Source organism: Lactuca virosa, chromosome 8 (genome assembly GCF_052849685.1).
Source record: "Lactuca virosa cultivar CGN04683 chromosome 8, Lactuca_virosa_CGN04683_v6, whole genome shotgun sequence".
Taxonomy (NCBI): domain Eukaryota; kingdom Viridiplantae; phylum Streptophyta; class Magnoliopsida; order Asterales; family Asteraceae; genus Lactuca; species Lactuca virosa.
In genome coordinates this window covers 150609506-150629635 of record NC_136433.1, presented here as the reverse complement: position 1 = coordinate 150629635, position 20130 = coordinate 150609506, and the positions used below count along the sequence as shown (strand labels likewise).

Below are 20130 nucleotides of genomic sequence, written 5' to 3'. Positions count from 1 at the left end.
TTGTGGGTCTGATTCTATTAGATGGTTTCGGCGTTAGATCCTTCATCCTTGCGACGAGATGGCACATAAAAGATCACAAACAAGCAATCATGAGGCTAGTAACCATTTCATTTGTTGATTTTTTAAAGTCTGTTGCTATAACTAGTAAAACCAAGATTCTAGGATGCATGTGCACTTAGATAAATCTTTTGATTATTTCATTTCCTTTAGATAGTGTACTTGATTGTTAACTGACGGACATGACGCGTCCCTGGCCGACGCAACACATCTATCCGGATTCTTAAATTTCTGGATTTTGACTGATTTCGAAAATCTAAGGATAAGCCTCTTTTTAAAATATTATTTAAATTATTTAAATCTGAATATTGGAATTTAGTAATTGATTTGAAATATTATTTGATTGAAATAGAAATTTGAATATTTTATTAATTAAATTTAATATTATTTAAATATGAATTAAAATTTCAACATTTATCTAGAACTTTATTTAATAAGAATATTAAATTAGAAAGACAAGATTATAATTTGACAAAACTACAACAATGGTCCCCGTAGTATGTCGAAAACTGCCACTTTAGTCTAAAAAGGTTTGGAATAGCACAAGAGGTCCAAACTTTTCATTTTGTTACGAGTTTGGTCCAATGTGCTTTGAAGTTTTTTATAATGCGAGTTTGGTCCAATGTGCTACTCACTGGAATGTTAAAAATTCGTCGTTACCTTCTCCGTTCGTCTACTCCACTAGAAAGCATTTCCACAATCGTGGTGAAGATATGTGGTGGTGCTCAACCACAGATCCATCGATGTTTGTGAAAGAGGCTGAAATATGTTAAAAGAGAGGTGTTAGGTTTAAAATCGGAGAACCATAAATTGAGGAGAGTCGTTGTCCTCCATTCCAAACAACGATGACGATGGAGGTCGAAAACCTAGGTCATTGCCCTTCTTCGAGAACGACGATATCCTTCTACTCCGACTCGATTTCTAGCAAACCACCACTGCAAGTGGGTTTTAAAACCCTTCATAGTGGCAGCGACATTTCACTGGAGAAGATGGTGGATCTAGGGTTTTCTTGTGAAGATAGTGGTGATGAATCGTTGGTCTAGGAACCCTAACTCGTCGAAACTGAAAACCCTAACTCGTCGCCGCCCTTCGTCTTCACTACATCACCCAAAAAATCAAAGAATCACCAGAGATGAGAGAGATAATCAGAGATCACTACCTGAGAAAGCTCATATCAAAAACTGCTTTGATAGAATGTGATTGGAATTTTCTCATCTGGGGTTTCAAAAACTGCTTTGAGAGAACGGTTCAAGTCCTTTAACACCATGTTTGAAGATGTGCATAGAGCTCAAGCTTTATGGATAATATCATATACATAGCTTCGTGAAGAGCTAAGAATCTCCATTTCTGATCTAGTCATTCTGGCTTAGAATTCATTTTTGGGAGATTCATGAGTCATATAAAGAGTGGGAGGCACCCTGAAAATTATATCAAGTACTTTGTTGATGATCTTGAGACTGCAGTATTGAATTTCTTTGAAGGGTATGTAGTTTCACAACATTCAAGGAGACGATTAAATTTAGGGATGAGCGTAGGCAGGTACCTGCCCTAATTATCTGGAACCAGAATCGGAACCGGTGGTTTCTAAAATGTTGGAACCGGAACCGGAACCGGCGGGTAGCGGTTCCAATACTGGGTACTCGATTCGTTACATTTGTTGAATTTTTAAAACTTAAAAAAGTATACCTATTGTAAACTTACAAGAAGTTATCGATAACATCAATATGTAATTTGCTACGTATTAAAAATGATCATTATAAAATATCAGTAGCTTGAATAATATGACAAAAAATTGTGTGGATGTTTCTTAAAACCTTTGAAGGTTCAAATCAAATTACTCAAAATTCTATAATTTTAAATGATGTTATTTAAGATACCGTATAAAGTATGTGATTGTGATATATATATATATATATATATATATATATATATATATATATATATATATATATATATATATATATATATATATATATATATATATATATATATATATATATATATAATATGACAAAAAATTATGTGAATGTTTCTTAAAACCTTTGAAGGTTCAAATCAAATTACTCAAAATTCTATAATTTTAAATGATGTTATTTAAGATACTGTATAAAGTATGTGATTGTGATATATATATATATATATATATATATATATATATATATATATATATATATATATATATATATATATATATATATATATATATATATATATATACATACATACATACATACACACACTGGTTCCGATGGGTAGCCAGCGGGTAACGGTTCTGTAAAAAAACGGAACCGGAACAGCTTAGGGCAGTTCCAATTCCAAAACTGGCGGTTCCAAGGCGGTTCCCGTTCCAAAAGCAGGTACCCAGTGCTGATGTTCATCCCTAGTCATAGTGATCAGAGAGAGAGAGAGAGAGAGAGAGTATTTTATTTCTCTTTTTTATATTCTTTTAATCATAAAAGTATTTAAATAAATAAATAAATAAATAACTGAAAATGCAAAAAGTAATGACAAAACCGTCATTATAAAAATGTTCAAAGCAAATTGGACCAAAGTCGCAAAAAAAATGAAAACGTTTGGACCACTGGTGTTAGTCCAAACCTTATTGAACCAAAGTGTAAATTTTTGACATACCACATGGACCATTCTTGCAGTTTTTTCTTATAAATTTAAATGATTAAAATTTGCTATATGGTATAATCCTACTATATGTATGACAATTATACCACATGTGTCCTCACATGTTAATAAACACCTTATCGCCGAATCAAGACTATGCTCACCCACTCTAATACTCTAAGAAAGGTTTAAGGAGGTTGCTTTGATTCCTAATGAGTTCGGTTTTTAAAATGTTCTGTGCTTAGCACCCTCACCGCCTTCTTGTATTTTGAGAATATATAGCTACTTACAACAACCATGACAAAGAATCCACTAAATTTGCTTGCATAATGTTGGCGACCATGTCTCCCGAGATTCAAAAGAACTTAGAGAATGTTGGGGCATTTGTAATAAAAGAGCAACTCAATGAAATGTTTCAAGACCGAGCTCGATAAGAACAATTCGAGATTGTCAAATCCTTGATGGCATGAAAACACCAAGATGGAAATTTTTTGTATGTGCACGATCAAAAAACGAAGTCGAACATAAAAAAACTGAGGAATTTGGGTGTCAAATTTCCAAAGGAGTTAGTCGTTGATATGGTATTGAACTCACATTGTAGTTTGTATCATCAATTTTGTCATGAACTATAATATGAACCATCTTAACAAGACCCTCATGGAACATCATGGTATTTTGAAAATTACCAGAGTTGGTTTGGCTAAGACCAAAAGCTCCAACCTTACTATGCATATCTTGGCCATAAGGCATGGTACAAGCAAGAAGAAGAAGTTTTCTCATGTTAAGGGCAAAGACAGGGTTGGATCTTCCAATCAAGGCCTTAAGAGAAAGCCGATTCTGAGATTGCACCTAACACAAACACAATTTTACTACCAAGAGAAAGGTCACTAGAGACATAGATGCCCAAAATACTATGAAGACGTGAAGAAGAAAAAAAGCCAAGGGAGCTGGCACGTGATGTATTTTTATGATTAAACTTCATAGTATGTCTGTTTTGGTCAAAAATTAACAAACTAATGTCTTAACCAAATTAGTAATTGTGGTGTGATGTTAGAAATATGATGTTAAAAACTGGAGAGCTTAAGATTTTGAAATATGTCTAAGGTCTTGGTTGTGCCCAAGATTCGGGGTGGAAAACTATAGTACTCGAGGAGCTATTAAGTTAAAGTATAATAATATTGAGATGAAAATGAGTATGTTTGGGACAAAAATAGTGTTAAAGTAATCAATAAGCGAATATGCATAATAAAGCTTTAAGGTACTAAAAAAGGTACCAAGATACAACTAAGTATCTTGATAATTTCGATATGAAAACAAGTTATCAATCAAGCAAACAATGGAATAAGTTTTTGTTAATCAAATAATAGAAGTATATAAAAATAAATGCAAGAATAAAGAGAATTAAGAGGAAATTCCTTAATCCTTACGGATCTCTACAATAAAACCCCTAGAAGTGATGAACTCACTTTCCTTAGAACTTATATTAAATCGAAATAAAATTACAAGTGCTAGCTGATCTTAGAAATGAAGTGAATATGCTCAAGTGTCGAAGGAATCAGAGAAAAAATGGCAGTGGAAGTGTCTATGTATGCATTGATCAGCTAGTCTTTATATACATAACAATAATAACTAAAATTCTGACTTTCTTGGGATTCTCCTTCATCTTTGTTTGATCCTTGTTTCTCGAGAGTCTTTAATGTTCGCGAGGCATTGACCACGTGTAGTAGACTTGGTCCATTCATTTGTATTCAATCTTTAAGTTCCTGCATAAGATATCACAAGAAATACGATGGCTAGCTAAGATACTGGTTAAATCCAAAATCTTGGACTTGACTAGGATGTCAATACAGGTTCAAGATATAAAAGTAGTAAGTCAAAGTATCTACCCATAAAAATTTCCCACATAAATTTGCATTATGAAATCATATTGTTAGGTGATGATAGCTCTTTTATCAGGACCAAATTTTAGTTGTTCAACTTACTTGATAATTTCAAATTCCATTCAAGACCTACTAAAAATTCCAACCTGATTATGATTATCGCTTTATTGGCAATTACGAAGATCCTTAAATCCTTTAGGTAAGATTTCTTTCGATCTTTCTTCAAACTGTAAGTCGCTTCTATTTTTATTTCTTAATTGTTAGTATATATTAATGAATAAATTACTTGTTTCAAACTGTTACACTGATGTTGAAGGGTATTAAGGAGTTCAAATAGGATCTTGCAGCCTTGAAGAGACAACTGCCAGTCAATTTGTCTGGAAATGAGAGAGAGTCGAAGAAAAAGGATAAAGATCTTTGTCTTAAGTTTAAGGATCTTGTAGCCGAAAATGAAGGGTTATCCAAGAGATATGTTGTAACGCCCGTGTTTCTAGGCTAGGCATTAATATTGATGTAATAGTCTAGGTTAACCTTTGTAAGTCATTTTGAAATAATAGAAATGTATTATTTGAGTATTATGTGTTTTATGCTTAATTATGTGATTTAATTTATCTAAGAATAAAAATGAGCGTCGAAAATAAATATTAGAAAAAGCCGATATCTATGAATGAATTTAAAGTGGTCGGAACAAGGATTCCAGAGGTATAAAGAATACGGAAATCCGAGTTATAACAAAGAAGTTATGACCTGTCGAAGTTTCGCGACAGAACCGGTTCGACGCTGGATGACGTAAAATGTGAATTTACGATAGAGCGGTTTTAGCCTTAGTGATCTAAACGAAAGTCGTAGAATACGTTAAACCGAGAGCGTGCGTAAAAAGAACGCCTAAATCTGACTTCGTAAGTCGAAGTTATGATTTTTCTAAATTTCAGCTTAGCAGTATGCAGCCCGAAACTCGAATATGAGATGGAGTGATTTTTAGCCGAAACAATCTAAACGAGAATCGAAGATCTCCTTATTAGTAGTGCAACGGTAAAAAGACAGACGAAAACGGACGTCGGATGAAGAAGTTATGAACTTTTAACGGACATTTCCTGTCCAGACCTGTTAAAAATATAATATTAAAAATAAAGAAAAAATTAGCCGACGGAGTCTAAATGAAAGTTGTAGATCATAGTCTCACCTACGCGTGGAAATAAAGAACGTTGAAAACGGAGATCGTATGCGAATGTTACGAATTTTTGAAGTTCGATAAATCGGAGTACGCCCAGCGTACCTGTATACATGGATCGAAATGGGCCACGTCGCCCTATTCCACCACTCGAGTGCCCCGGGTCCGTAAGCAGTGACGCATTCGATCTGATCCGCTTAGTACGCCCAGCGTACCCAATGTACGCCCAACGTACTGCTTGTAGAGGGAGTACGCCCAGTGTACTCTGAGATTACGCCCAGCGTAATCCGATGCTTAGCACCCTATAAATAGATGTCATGGGCTGCCGAGTTTTAGTGCTCAAATTCTTCTCTCTCACTCGTTATTACCTCGTTTTGCATGCAACTTATACCCCGAAGCCCCGATATCATTCCCAAGACCCGAAGCAAGTCCCGAAGCCCCGAGGATCCCGAGAAGTAAAGTTTCCGAGCCGAAACTCTGCCCGCGAGAAGCCTGATTTTCAAGAAAGCATCCCGGTTTCACTGAAGAATACTACTCTTAGAGCCGTAGTGCTGTCTGATCATCTTCTGATCATGTGAGTGTGTAGTCACTTTCTTCTAACACATAGATATGAAGTATTCTTTATAAAATACGTGTTATGTGTTTATATATTATTTGTTTATTTGAAATAATTGTTGAATGAATGATTTGCACAGGTTTAAGCTGTATATAAATGTATATATTTTTATCTACTAATATGTTGGGTAGAACATGGGTAGACAGTTGGTGTGTGATGAAATAAAATTATGAGAGGCCTCGTTGTTGTTGCTGACTCAGTCATCTAGCAAAGTTTAGATGACGACCACAAACTTTTCTAGACAGTCTAGTGGAACGCTAGCAGGCTTATAACCTGTAGGTGTTAATGAACTTGGGTGTTCATTTGTTGTACTCCATCCCCCCATGGTTGCCTTATTTGACATAAATTGTTGGGAAACCCCCAAAGCAGTGTTGTCGCCCCGATGAAAATCCTTAGGCTAGGTCCCTTGGGTTAATTGTTTTAGGGACGTAAAGTGAGGATAACGGGAATGGGTAATTAGGTTATTATTGGTTGATGAAATTAATATAATCATTTATTGTGGGTTGAAAACCCTATATGCTCACCAGGCTCCCAAGCCTGACCCACTCAGTTTTTCTTTGTATTACAGGTAGTGGCACGAGAGCATAAGTTGGATGACTTGTCAAGATATTTTGGATTTTAGACCATAGTTATTTATAACTGTTGTAAGGTCTATTTTGTATTGTTTATGATTTTGGTCTGTATCGGAACATGACATCCCGAGATTTTGTTATATAATGAAAATGCATTTCTTTAAGAAATGCATTGATAAATTTTGTTTTATCATATTTTGTTTTGGGAACAAATTCTGCAACTCTTTTAATCAAAGGATTACTCTGATTTTACTTTAAAAGCATAAATTAAATCGGTCTTTTCTGGCCGTGAAATTGGGGATGTCACATATGTTGAACATGAAGGAAATATTTATGAGACTAAAAATGAGGCTAAGGTCTTTCCTTTGAAATTGGTGTTGGAGGTGAGGTCAAAGATGATACATATTCTCAAGATGGGTAATAAAGCTTTTTAGGGTTGAGAGAAGTGGGTGAAATCGTTGAAGATGGTAAATGTTGATGAGTAGAAAAGATAAGGAGGGTCAATATGTTAACGAGCCGAAGAGTTGGTTAGATGTTTCCCTTGAGGGTATGGTCGTTTTAATTTTTCAATGGTTATGTTTGAAAAATAGTTTTATTTTGTAATAATTTGGTTTAATTTTTAATATACTAATGGGAGCATAGTTTTTCAAACTTTTTAAATAATATTTGGTGAAGCATATCTTGGTAAGATATATGTTAAATAATAATTTAGAAATGGAATATGTCACTTAGGAAAATAATTTTGAAAATAAATATTTAATAGTATGAAATGTTCAAGCCTTGTTGGAAAGCTTTCAGAAAAATTCAAAACTCTAAAATTTAATGTACTTTAAAAAAAAATTCTAACAAAAGTATCATATTCTAGATATATGAATAAACTAAATCTCATTCCATCAAAGAATTTCTAGAACAGGGCCAAGAACTTGGCAAAATAAAAGTAGAAGTGATTGGATATTTTCCTTGTTTTTATCTTTCTTGCTAATATTCAAATAGGAAAATAATCTTTGAGAATATCTTATAATGGTAAAAAAATGGAATATTTTTTAAAGATAACTCATGATGTTATTTATTATATTTTTGGAGAAAATTTTCTAGGAAATAATGTTTGGATATCTTAGTTGTTAAGTTCTTAGAATATTTTGATAAAAATCTTAGGTATCAAATCCTAAATAGTCAAGAAAAAATAGACTTTCAAGGAATGTATTTTATAAACCTTTAGAAGGTGTTTAAGAAAATATTTAAAAGGTTTTATACATAGATTAAATAATTTTAAGACTCCAAATTCTTTTAAGAGAGAAGAAAGAATATCATACTTAAAAAAATATTAGTTCAAAAGATGTTTAAGAATAGATCTAAAAAATTGAAGTGACGAATTCCTTTAAAAATGATTTTAAAGTAAATCTCCTAAAGATTTTATAAAAGTTCAATATGAAAGGTTGTGTACCTTAGAAGTAGCTTTATATGTCTTGAACATAGTCTTGGAACTTTGAAATTGTCATAGAAACTTAGATTCATATAAATCCAGAAAACTTGGATGAATTTCTTCTAGGTTCTTATGCAATGCTTGGAAATTCTTCTGAGATCTTCAAAATCTTAGACTTGATGAATGTACCTCTGATGTCTTTTCAAAATTTTGAACACTTGAGCTTCTATCAATATGATTATGTTCAATCTTTGATTGACTTGTCAAAATCAAGTACTTATGAGAGTGAGGGTTATCTTGGATGACATTTTGAGTGAAAGTTTCCATGGATGATATCTTGGGATGTCCCCACTGCTTTAATTCTTTGGTTTTAATTTAATCTCTTAGGTTTGATATATTCATGTGTCTTTGTATTTCTTAGCTTAGTGAAATGACCATGTCTAAACCACTTGAGAACATAGAAATGTTGCATATCTTGGGATAAGCTCGTCCTAAGATTGTTCCCTTGGGATTTTCCACATCCTTAGGATGTTCCCTTGTGCTTTAGTTTCACATGTTAATATTAAATGTATGGGTATAATTTCCCAGTGTATGACATACCCATGTCATTCCATTGATTTTTGCTTAAGTTCTAACAGATAGTTAGTAATATGGAGGTTGTCGGGTACTAAAGCGTAAGTTGAACCCTATTCCCTTTGATTATTGGTTGAGTTTGTGAATCCAAAAGAGGTGGTTTAACCTAATCTCGTAGAAAGACGTCAGTCTCTAAACCATAGAAGGTATCTTAGGAAGGATGATTAGTCCATAAAGTCTTGGTGAGGATCTTTGATGTCTGCGAAACAAATATCTTGGGTAAAGGGTGCGTGTTAGCTTAACTAACACCCATCTGATGCTTAAGTCAGTATCAAGTATGAAAATATATAAATATAATTTAAAATTAGAAAATAAAACATACCTGAGTATCTTGAGTCGAGATCTTTGGTTTATGTAAAATGTGTTTTAATGTCTATAGCATTCCAAGACCTTCAAATTTTGGAGAAAGTTTACCTGTACTAAGTTTTGCAATTTTGGAAAACTTTTCTAAAGACAATATCTCTTACCTGGAGTCTTCTTATTCTGATGTTCTTCTTATAGGATTTTGCAATCCTTTGTTGATATGTTGATATCCTTATCTTGGCAAGATCCTTAAGTTCATCCACTACATTAAGATCTTGGTTCAAGATCTTTTCATTTTCTTCGGGATTGTAGAATCTTATCCTGTCTATAAGGATTATGACTTATGCATAGATCACTGCTTCTGTTCTAGACACCAAACAATGTAGGGTCTATCATGTGGAAACTTTTTTTGTGGCTATATTTACCTAAAGAACTAAGATTAGTTCCTCAGCCCTTCTCCCTCTTCTTTTTTTGAGTCTTTTCCTTAAGTTTTGGATGATGATCTTGTTGCTTGACTCATCTTGACCGTTTTCTTGAGGATAAACATACGTAGAAGCAATCATTTTGATTCCCCATCTTGCACAAAAGTTTTGTGCTCTTTTACCTATAAATTCGGATCCATTATAAAATATAGATTTAGATGATATGTCAAACCTGGTTAGGATGTTGCGCTTGATGAAGGATATCACTTCCTTTTCTCTAACTTGGACAAAGGCTTCAGCTTTTATCCATTTAAAGAAGTAGTTTGTCATTGTTAGCATGAAAACTTTACCACCTGATGCTATGGAATTTTTGCCAATAATGTACATTTCCCATCTCATGAATGACCATGGAGATATTATTGTGTTTAGAGGCTCAGCTGGTTGATGCAAGATGTTATTATCTCTTTGGCATGCATCACATTTTTGGACATGTTCAGCAACGTCCTTCTTCATTGTTAGCTAATAGTAACCAGTTCTCAAGATCTTGGAGAAGAATTTTTTTGCCCCCAGTATGAGTTTCGCATTCTCCTTTATGGATTCCATGAGAATCATCTTTACTTCTTTATCTTCAAGATACCTAAAATAACGTCCTATTTTAGATTCCCTAAATAAGATACGATGAAAGATGTTAAATTGTTCGGCTTTAATCTGAATGTTCTTAGGTGTTTTTCACTTTTGGGATTAGATCCATCTTTGAGATATTGTAATATGGGCAAGATTGAAGATTTAGCTCAAGATGCCAGCTTCAAGTTCTTCTGGTCTAAGATCTTTGATTTCGGGATCTTTGGATTGACGATTATCGAGATGCGCCATTTGTTCCTTAATATCTTATACCTCACGCTTGGCAATGTAAGAAATCGATATCTTGACGTCTAGGTGAATCTTCAAAGCAGATTCAATATTGGATAATGTATATGCCCTTATATTGTCTTCTCCGTGTACCTGTTTTATTTCGAAATCTTGGAACTTGGAGGCCAAGTCCTTTATTATCTTCAATCATACAACTATCCTTTCGCTTTTAACTGTGTAGGATCCATTAATTTGGTTAGTTATTAACAATGAATCAACACACACCTGAAGTTTTGTGATTCCAAGATCATGGGCAATTTGTAAGCCCATAATTAATGCTTTATATTCTTTTTCATTTAGTTGTTTGAAATTCTCAATTTAATGCTTTAGGTATAATGTCCCCTTGTGGTGATTTTAGTACGACTTTGATATTTATTCCTTTGGAATTAGAAGCCTCATATGTAAAACTGTTCCATTTCTTTGGTTCTTCTGTATCTTGAATTTGTTTGACTTCTTTTTCTACTTTAGGTCGAAGATCCGGACATAAACCAGTCACAACATTAACTAATTCTTGTGATCTTATTGAAGATCTTTGGATCGTATCTTAGTTCTTATGTACATACCATTTGGTGGTTGATGGATTTGCAAGAAACCATCAATAAGAACTCGTTAATGAGAGATTCCACATTTCTCAAGTCAAATATGATTTCTACCATTAATGCAAACAGCTTGTGTTTTTAGATAGCTATTTTTCAAGTTCAACAATTCCTTGTTGAAACTAGTGCCAATAATTACTACATCGGGCTATGGTTCTTGAGCTACTTCAAGTTCCATATGCCTCTTACTTGCTTTGTCAATAGAAGCTTTCTTTATTCTAACTCATGATTCAGAGAAATAAGGGAACTTATTCTTGGTGGGTTTGTATATAATAATCTAACTGCCATTTTAGAATATTTTACATACATGTAATTCGTTGGGGTGTATTCAAGATACAATTAATAGTGATTAACGTATAATCCCAAGAGCATAAAGGAAGATAATTTTTACCGATTAAAAAGTAAACTTTATCCGGTAAGGTCTAATTCAACCTTTATTATCACTTAAAGCTTTAAATGGTGTTATTGGATTGTATCTCAACTTTATATTTAAAAGCTTCATTTCACAATTATTCCTTACCATGTAAAATATAATTATAACTACTATAGTTGTCAATAAACTTCATTGGTATCTTGCATTAAATCTTAGACATTAACTAGAAAGGAAGTCATACATCATAGTGTATAGTTCCTTAATAATTATTTTTTTCTACAGATTAGTGAAAATATGATTAGGAATTCTATGAAAAGTATAAATTCTATCTAGTAGATACTTTAAGTACTAGTCTCTTCCAGACTTTCTTTTCAGATAAGAGAAGCAGTTATATATATATATATATATATATATATATATATATATATATATATATATATATACATATATATATATATATATATATATATATATATATATATATATATATATATATATAAATTATCCAAGACTTCCTGGAAATCTTGAATAACTTGTTCGTAGTATGATGTTAGAAACATCTTCAACATCACAGTGATGCCTTTACTATGTATCATTTTTAGGTCTATTGCTCAGAGCAAGTTGTTTTAGGACTACAACCTTTAAGTGTAGACAATTTCACATATCTCACGAGATTTTCTATCAAGACATGAACCCATTCATTAAAGTTGTATCTATAGAGTGTTATTGTTTTATTAAGTCATTAAAGAAAATGACAATTCATGGTACCGAGAGTGCATTATATATCTACAAAAATTTAACAAAATTCATTTAGTATTTTCAATATTTAATCTTTAATAATTAATACCCTTTTAGTTTCAAAAAAAAACATTAATTATGAAAGTCAATGATACAAGTTGCAAAACAAATAAATGGTTAGGTGATCTACATCCAATTCATTTGAATACAATCCGGTAGATATCGATTATCAGTTATATTCTACTATGTAATTCCTAGATTTTTGGGATCGCTAATAATAAATTTCATTTGACATGTTTGATATCATCTATGCCTCAAAACTCTCTTGCTTAGGTGACCTTTATCACAAAAGATTTATGATCAAATCAACCAATTTGAGAAGCTTGTGGTTATAGAAATCTTGAGAACACCCCGACTATCAAAAGATAACACTAAGTGGTTAGGTGACATTTATCCCACTAGTGAATACAAGAGATGTGCGACTATTCTTCAAAATGGATTGCATCGATTTGAGGTTTGTAAATGGTCTTCGATGTTTTTTAATTCTAGTTTAAAAAGGCATATTATATCATGGTTATTGAATGCATCCAATAAACCATGATATACTTTAAAAAAAATCTTATTTAATGTAAAAATTACATTTTAACAATGTTCTTTTATAAAATCTGGTTCTATAAAATTGACGCGATCAAATTTTAATAACTAGTATTAAGTCTGACGTTTGAGCGCTTTAGAACATTTGGAAACCTCTTAATAAAATTTCCCTTTATAAAATAAGGTTTGGAGTTTGATAAGTTTATAAATCTCTATTTTACACTTATATAATTTTAATCCCGAAATGTTACCGGTTACAAGTTTTAACGATAAAGCTTGTTTTAATTTTAAAACTCTTTTATCATATTATGTTAAAAAAAAAAGGTAAATTTCATTTAAACCAAACTATTTTGTGATGTTTATTTATGTTCAAATATTATTTTGCATTTAAAAACATATTTATCAACAATAACATAATAATGACAACATAAATATAAAACCACACAAACATATTAAAAACATATGTGCGTAAACCAACCATCTAATGACAATTTGTGCGCCATCACAAAATGTCAAGTCCATTCCTAAAAGAACATTTAAAGGGACCAAAAAATCATCTAATAATGTTGTTGTAGAAACTTTCACTTGAGAAAACACCCAATACTTGCAAAAAGTTGAAAAACATCTTGAAAGTAATAATTCAGCAACATCCAACGCTTTAAGAAAGAGTTGTAGAAAGTGTCGCAAAATCTCCAACATCCTTTAAGGGAACTGCCAACAGCGGCAACTTTAGTGACAGTTTCAAGAAGTGTCACAATTTTCCCTGCACACTTATAAGTTGCGAATATTAACTTTTGGTCATCAAAAAATGGCTCCACCTTCATTTCTTGTTACATTTTTGTACAAATAAATTATCTCTAAAAACTAATCTATTACTTACAAAAATAAACAAAGAAAACTAAGATATTTAATTATTACATACCATATGAATAAATATCACAACCACTTTTTCAACAAATCAACACAAACAGCCACACAAATGTCCTTAGCTAGTTTATGCACATCATAGATATTTATATAATAAAAATTATATAAAACAACTCTTTATTTTTCTAAATCAACTTTAAGCTCCAAAGTAGAAGCTCTCTAGAAGTATCCACCAAGCAATATGAAACCACAATAAGATGCTAGTAATCATTTGTAATTTGTTGTTCATAAGACTTAGAAATATAAAACAAACATATTTTCAAAGATGAAGAAACAAATGGAATTTTCTCTAGCACAAAATGAAAGAAAGGAATAGGGAAGAAAGACCTTGGTACTTCAAATTTTGGCAGCCTTTGGGAGCTCTTATAGCTCTCGGATTTGAACTCCTAACGAAAGAAGAAAGACAAGTGGAAGAACTAGTTCATTACCTCTCATGAATTGACTTTATATTACCTTTTAACTAAAGCAAGGGGAGACACAAAAGGAAAAGCAAAAGTGTCTCTCTTACAAGAATGGGAAGTTGATTAAAATAAGTAAATGCTATTCTTGACCCATCCCTTCATCATTTTCGTCCATGAAGGTCAAGGCGACAAAGTTCAAAAAGTTATTCTCTTTATTTAATTAACTAGTCATATATATATATATATATATATATATATATATATATATATATATATATATATATATATATATACATATATATATATATATATATATATATATATATATATATATATATATATATACATATATATACATATATATATATATATATATATATATATATATATATATATATATATATATATATATATATCTTGTATATAAAACTATCTTTTATATAAATAAACTCTAACTAGTTTATTAAGATATAAATGTAACTAATAAATAATCACATTATATGATATATTTCATAAGTTGTTATTTCTCCAATAAATATTATTTCCATAAATAATAAATTCCCAATTAGTGATAAAATATTATTTCCCAAAATAGTGTTACTCTAATTAAATACAAGTGCTGATATATTTATTAATAATTAAATTATACTAATAAATAATCTGTTGATGCTAACTTGCTATAAGGTGTGACCCTATATGATCACATGTTATTAGCAATATATTTCTATAATGACTCTTGGGCATACAAGATCTTTCAAGAAATATATAGGAAGAGTGACTCGAATCATCATGGACCGAACCATGTCAAGTAAGGTTCGATTGCGCCTCTCAGCCACACCATTAAGTTGTGGTGTTCTTGGAGGTGTCAATTGTGAAACAATTCCACATTCCTTGATGTAGTCGTTGAACTTGATACTAAGATACACTTCACCTCTATCAGATCGGAGCATCTTTATCCTCTTTCTCAATTGTTTCTCTACTTCGTGCTTAAACTCTTTGAACCTTTCAAAGGGTTCTGATTTATGCTTGATTTAGTAGATATACCCATATCTGCTATAATCATCAGTAAATGTCACGTAGTAGAAATTAGCATCTCTTGTGGCATATCTGAAAGGCCCACATACGTCTGTATAGATTAGGTCTAATAGTCCGTCATCTCTTTCACATGTTCCAGTGAAAGGAAACTTAGTCATCTTGTCAAATGATTCCAACACTCTATCCTTTTGTAGTTGGGCGATGCACTTCTTGTTTATGTGTCCAAAACAACAATGCCATAAGCACGCTTTATCTATACCATTAGATGAATCAATATTAAATACACCATTCCCTAAGTTATCAATACATATAACATTTTCATAAATGCCATTACAAGGAAAAGCTTTGAATATAAAAATACCATTTTTATAAACCAACATAGAACCATTGTCATTATCAAAGGAGTAGCGATATCCTTTTTTAAACAAAGCGTGAAATGAAATTATGTTTCTAGTCATATTAGAATAGTAAAAACAATTTGACAAGTAAACCCTAACACCACTATCAAACATAAGTTCATAAGTTCCAATCTTGGTAACAGGCGAAGAATGACTATTCCCCATGATCAGGTTTGATCTTCCATTCTCAACATCCTCACTTTTTATTAAACCCTACATATCAGTGTAAATGTGAAAACCACATCCCAATCAAGGACCCAAGAATTAGTAAGTTATGTGTTATTGATATGTATGGTGTATATACCTAATGAAGAATCAGATAGCTTGATCTTTCCTTCTTTCAACTCTTGCAGGTATTTCAGGCAACTTCTCTTCCAATTCCTCTTTTCACCACAATGAAAGCAAGTGGCTTTTATTAGGATCAGTAACATTCGGAACATCAAAGTTGGCCTTGCCCTTTGACCTACTACTAGACGCTCCAACATATGATTTTTCCTTTACAATTGGGTTGGGCGTTTTCCTTCCTTTGATTTCATATGTTATGATTGACGGACAGGACAGGAGCAGTTCTTGCAGTAGGGACATGAGACTTTTTCATTCTTGCCTCAGCAGTTTGCAACAAGTTGTGAAGTTGAGTCAATGTCATTTCAGTGCTGTTCAGATGATAGGTCAGGATGAACTTATCATAACTGGCAAGTAACGAGCTTAGAACCATGTCAATGTCCAACTCCTTATCGAATTTCACATTGAGTTTCTTCAACATTTCTACATGCCTCTACATCTTTTGAATATAACCACATACATAATATCCTTCCTTGAGCTTACACGCCATTAGGGACTTGACAACTTCAGAACTTTCTTGTCGTGCCTTCTTGTGAAACATTCCAGCAAGAGTCGAGTTCAGTTCATATGGACAATATTCCTCATAGCACTTTTGTAGGTCATGTACCAGAGTTGCAATCATGATGCAAGCGACCTTGGTGTCATCATCAACATGTTGTTTATGAAGAGTTAGTTCTTCACGAGTAGCAATCAATTTATCAATCTATGGAATAGGGCTATTGAGAACATATTCCTTTTCTCATAGAAAAGAGCCATCTTCAGGTTGCGCATCCAATCCATGTAGTTTTGACCAATGAGCTTTTCCTTGGACAAGATAAATAAGAGAGTGAAGTTTGAATTTGGAGTAGAAGAAGCATCACCATTTCCAGACATCTATAGTAAGAAAGAAGTTTTAGTTAGTTGATATGATTCCTTAATATTTTAACCCAAATTAATATTCAAGGCTATGATCAAAAATACAATTTGAAATGATAAGAGTATGTTGTAATATAATTGTTAATTTATTTAGGTAGGTAGGGCACATTCCCATTTTCATTCTAGTCCCAAATTAATGTGTCGGTTAACCGTGCGCGCCCCACTAACGACTAATAAAGAAATTATGTGTGTTTTTGTAACATCCCAAAAATACTAAGTAAAATTTTTTGTTTAAATCAACCAAAACAACCATTCATACAATCCAAAAACCCATCAAATTACATAGAAGTATCAAATAATTATCAGAGTACAAAACAGTGTCATAAAACGCAGAACACCGGAGGATCCGATGCAATCACGTCGAGCTCTTCCCTTTCGTACCGGAAGTACCTGAACCATCAACATAAAACCGTAAGCACAAAGCTCTGTGAGTTCCCCAAAATACCACATGACATACAAGTATCGGGCCACGCCTGCTATTTATCAGGCCCAGCCCGACATCAGGCCCCACTCGGTATTCATCAGGCCCTGCTTGATATACGTACAAATACATGCATGATTCATAAAGACAAATAGAATCCTACATACATAAACCATTGGGTCAACATTGGTTCCTTCGACCCACAAGTACAGTGAAGAGACTCACCTTTCAGACGATAATCAACTGCTACTTCTCTCTCTGCTGAAAGACAAGTGTTATACCCCCCCCCCCTATACATTAATACAAGGTAAACCCTTAGTCCACCTTTCCAAAAACTAAGAGTTGACCAAAAGTCAACTCAGATCAAAGAGTCAACGATCAAATACAAAATCAATTTTAGCTGACCTCCACGTCATGCACATCCTTGGCCACGTCGTGTCCCAGTGGTCTAAACCCGATCTAGATTCAAGTCAAAGAAGTCAAAATTCCATTAGCACCCCTCCACACTATGGCCATCCTTGGCCATGCCGTGGGAACGAAACGACGAAACAGTCAACTGCTCTTTGGTCTCCACACCATGGTGAACTAGTGACACGCCATGGGGACTAGCCTGAATGGCTTGTTCGTGTTAAGCTTCTCTTAACTGGTTTTCAAGGGCTCAAAATCCTAGGTCTACTCCTTCCCATCGTCTTGATGGATAAATTTTCCAACTTTGTCCATTAAGACACTCCGTTAAGACAAGATCTCTAAACCTAGGTTCTTAAGGTCATTTAAGAGGTATAACTCATCATTTAAGTCCTTAATCACAAAAGACACAAGCCCAAACTTTCCATAAAGCTTCTATGTGTCTTATTGATCCATAAAAATGTTAACTTTATGGGCATGCATTCCCCTTGCATGTGCTCCCTAAAATCTAGGTCAAAAAGAGGAAATGGGACCTAAAGCTCATGCAGGATTTCCAAATCACAACCATTTCTCAGATCTATGAGATATAATTCCCTTGGGACTCCTAAGAGCCATAAAGTTGCAAAATTTATCTCTTTGCTCCACTCAAAGTCCAATAAAATAGTTTATTAAGAAAAATAACTCTAGATCTCTAAGGAGAAGAAAAAAGACTAGATCAAGAGCCTTATAAATGGTCGAAAAATGTACTTTCAGAGGTTGGGAGTGTTTCTTGCTGGTCTCTTGAACAAAATTTTATTTTACTTCCTTCTAAACAACCAAAAGCTAGCAAATGAGCTCCAAAAGCTTCAAGGAAGATAAGGGTTTGGGTTTCTGGGGGTTTGAGAGTGATAAAGGTTGAGGATGAATAAACCCTAGTCTCCTCATTCCTTTAAATAGAGTAAAAAGACCGAAACTAGGGTTTCATTAAAATCAGCTGCCATGCCGTGGCACATATGGCCACGGCGTAGCAGGTCTTCAATTCTTGTGAAGCTTGAAAACATCGCCACGCCGTGGTGAGGCTTCAGCATGCCATGGCCACCCAAAATGAAGACTTAAAAGTATAATGGATTAATTCATACCTAGAACGTGTGTTACAACTCTCCCCCACTTGAATCAGACTTCATCCTCGAAGTCCTCTGCTGCAAAATAACTATGGATAATGCTTCTTCATCTCCTCCTCAGGTTCCCACGTCCACTATGAGCCCTTCCGGTGCTGCCATTGCACCTTCACCAAACCCACTTCCTTGTTTCACAGTGTCTTCGTCTTCTTATCGACGATAACAATCGGTTTCTCTATATAATTCAGGATCTCGTCAACCTAAATATCCTCTAATGGGACTACCATAGAATCATCAAATATGCATTTCCGTAGTTGAGAGACATCGAACATGCTATGAATCTAACTGAGCTCGTTGGGTAACTCCATATGGTATGCAACCCTACCCACCCGGGCAACAACTCTGAACGGACCAATATATTTGGGGCCCAACTTGCCCCGCTTCCGAAATTGGATGAGACCCTTCCAAGGTGACACCTTCAGAAGTACCATGTCACCAAGCTAAAACTCGAGACCGGATCGTCGCCGATCTGCATAGGTATTTTGCTGACTCTGTGCATTCTGCAATCTCCTGTACACCTATTGTATCAACTCGATAGTCCGAAGCACCACCTCTATGCTACCCATGACTTGCTGACCGACCTCTCCCCAACAAATAGGTGTCCGACAGTTCCTCCCATAGAGCATCTAGAAAGGAGGTCAATCGATATTGGCATGGTAGATGTTATTGTAAGAAAACTTAGCCAAAGGTAGGTATGAATCCCAACTACCACCAAGTTCCATAACACATTCCAAGAGCATATCCTCTAGGGTCTGGATAGTCCGCTCACTTTGACCATCGCTCTGTGGTTAGAAAAGTCATGCTGAAGTGCAGTTGAGTACCCAAATCCTCATGAAATCTCTTCCAGAATCTGTAAGTAAAACGTACATCCCGGTAAAAAACCACAGATATCGGGACTCTGTGACGTGCAACTACCTCACGGATATTGATGTCTGTTAACTTCTCTATCGAGATAATATCCTGAATAGGTTTAAAATGCGCACTCTTGGTCAATTGATCCATGATTATCCAAATTGAATACACTCCTCGTGCTGTCCGCGGTAACTTCGTGATGAAATCCATCGTGGTATCTTCCCATTTCCAAACGGGGATAGCCAACGGTTCCATCTTTCCATGAGGTCGCTGATGCTCGGGCTTGACTTTCTTGCAAGTCAGGCACCTCTCCACATACCACGCCACATTCTGATTCATGCAGGGCCACCAATAATCAAGCCAGAGATCTTTGT

General features: G+C 33.9%; 1 protein-coding gene across 1 annotated transcript; it reads right to left on the bottom strand.

Annotated features, from left to right (window-relative positions):
- Positions 1–9696: 9696 nt before the first annotated feature.
- On the bottom strand, positions 9697–10206 carry LOC145130953 (uncharacterized). The gene has a single exon (XM_079065698.1). The coding sequence runs from the start codon at positions 10204–10206 to the stop codon at positions 9697–9699; it is 510 nt and encodes a 169-aa protein (XP_078921824.1).
- Positions 10207–20130: the final 9924 nt, after the last annotated feature.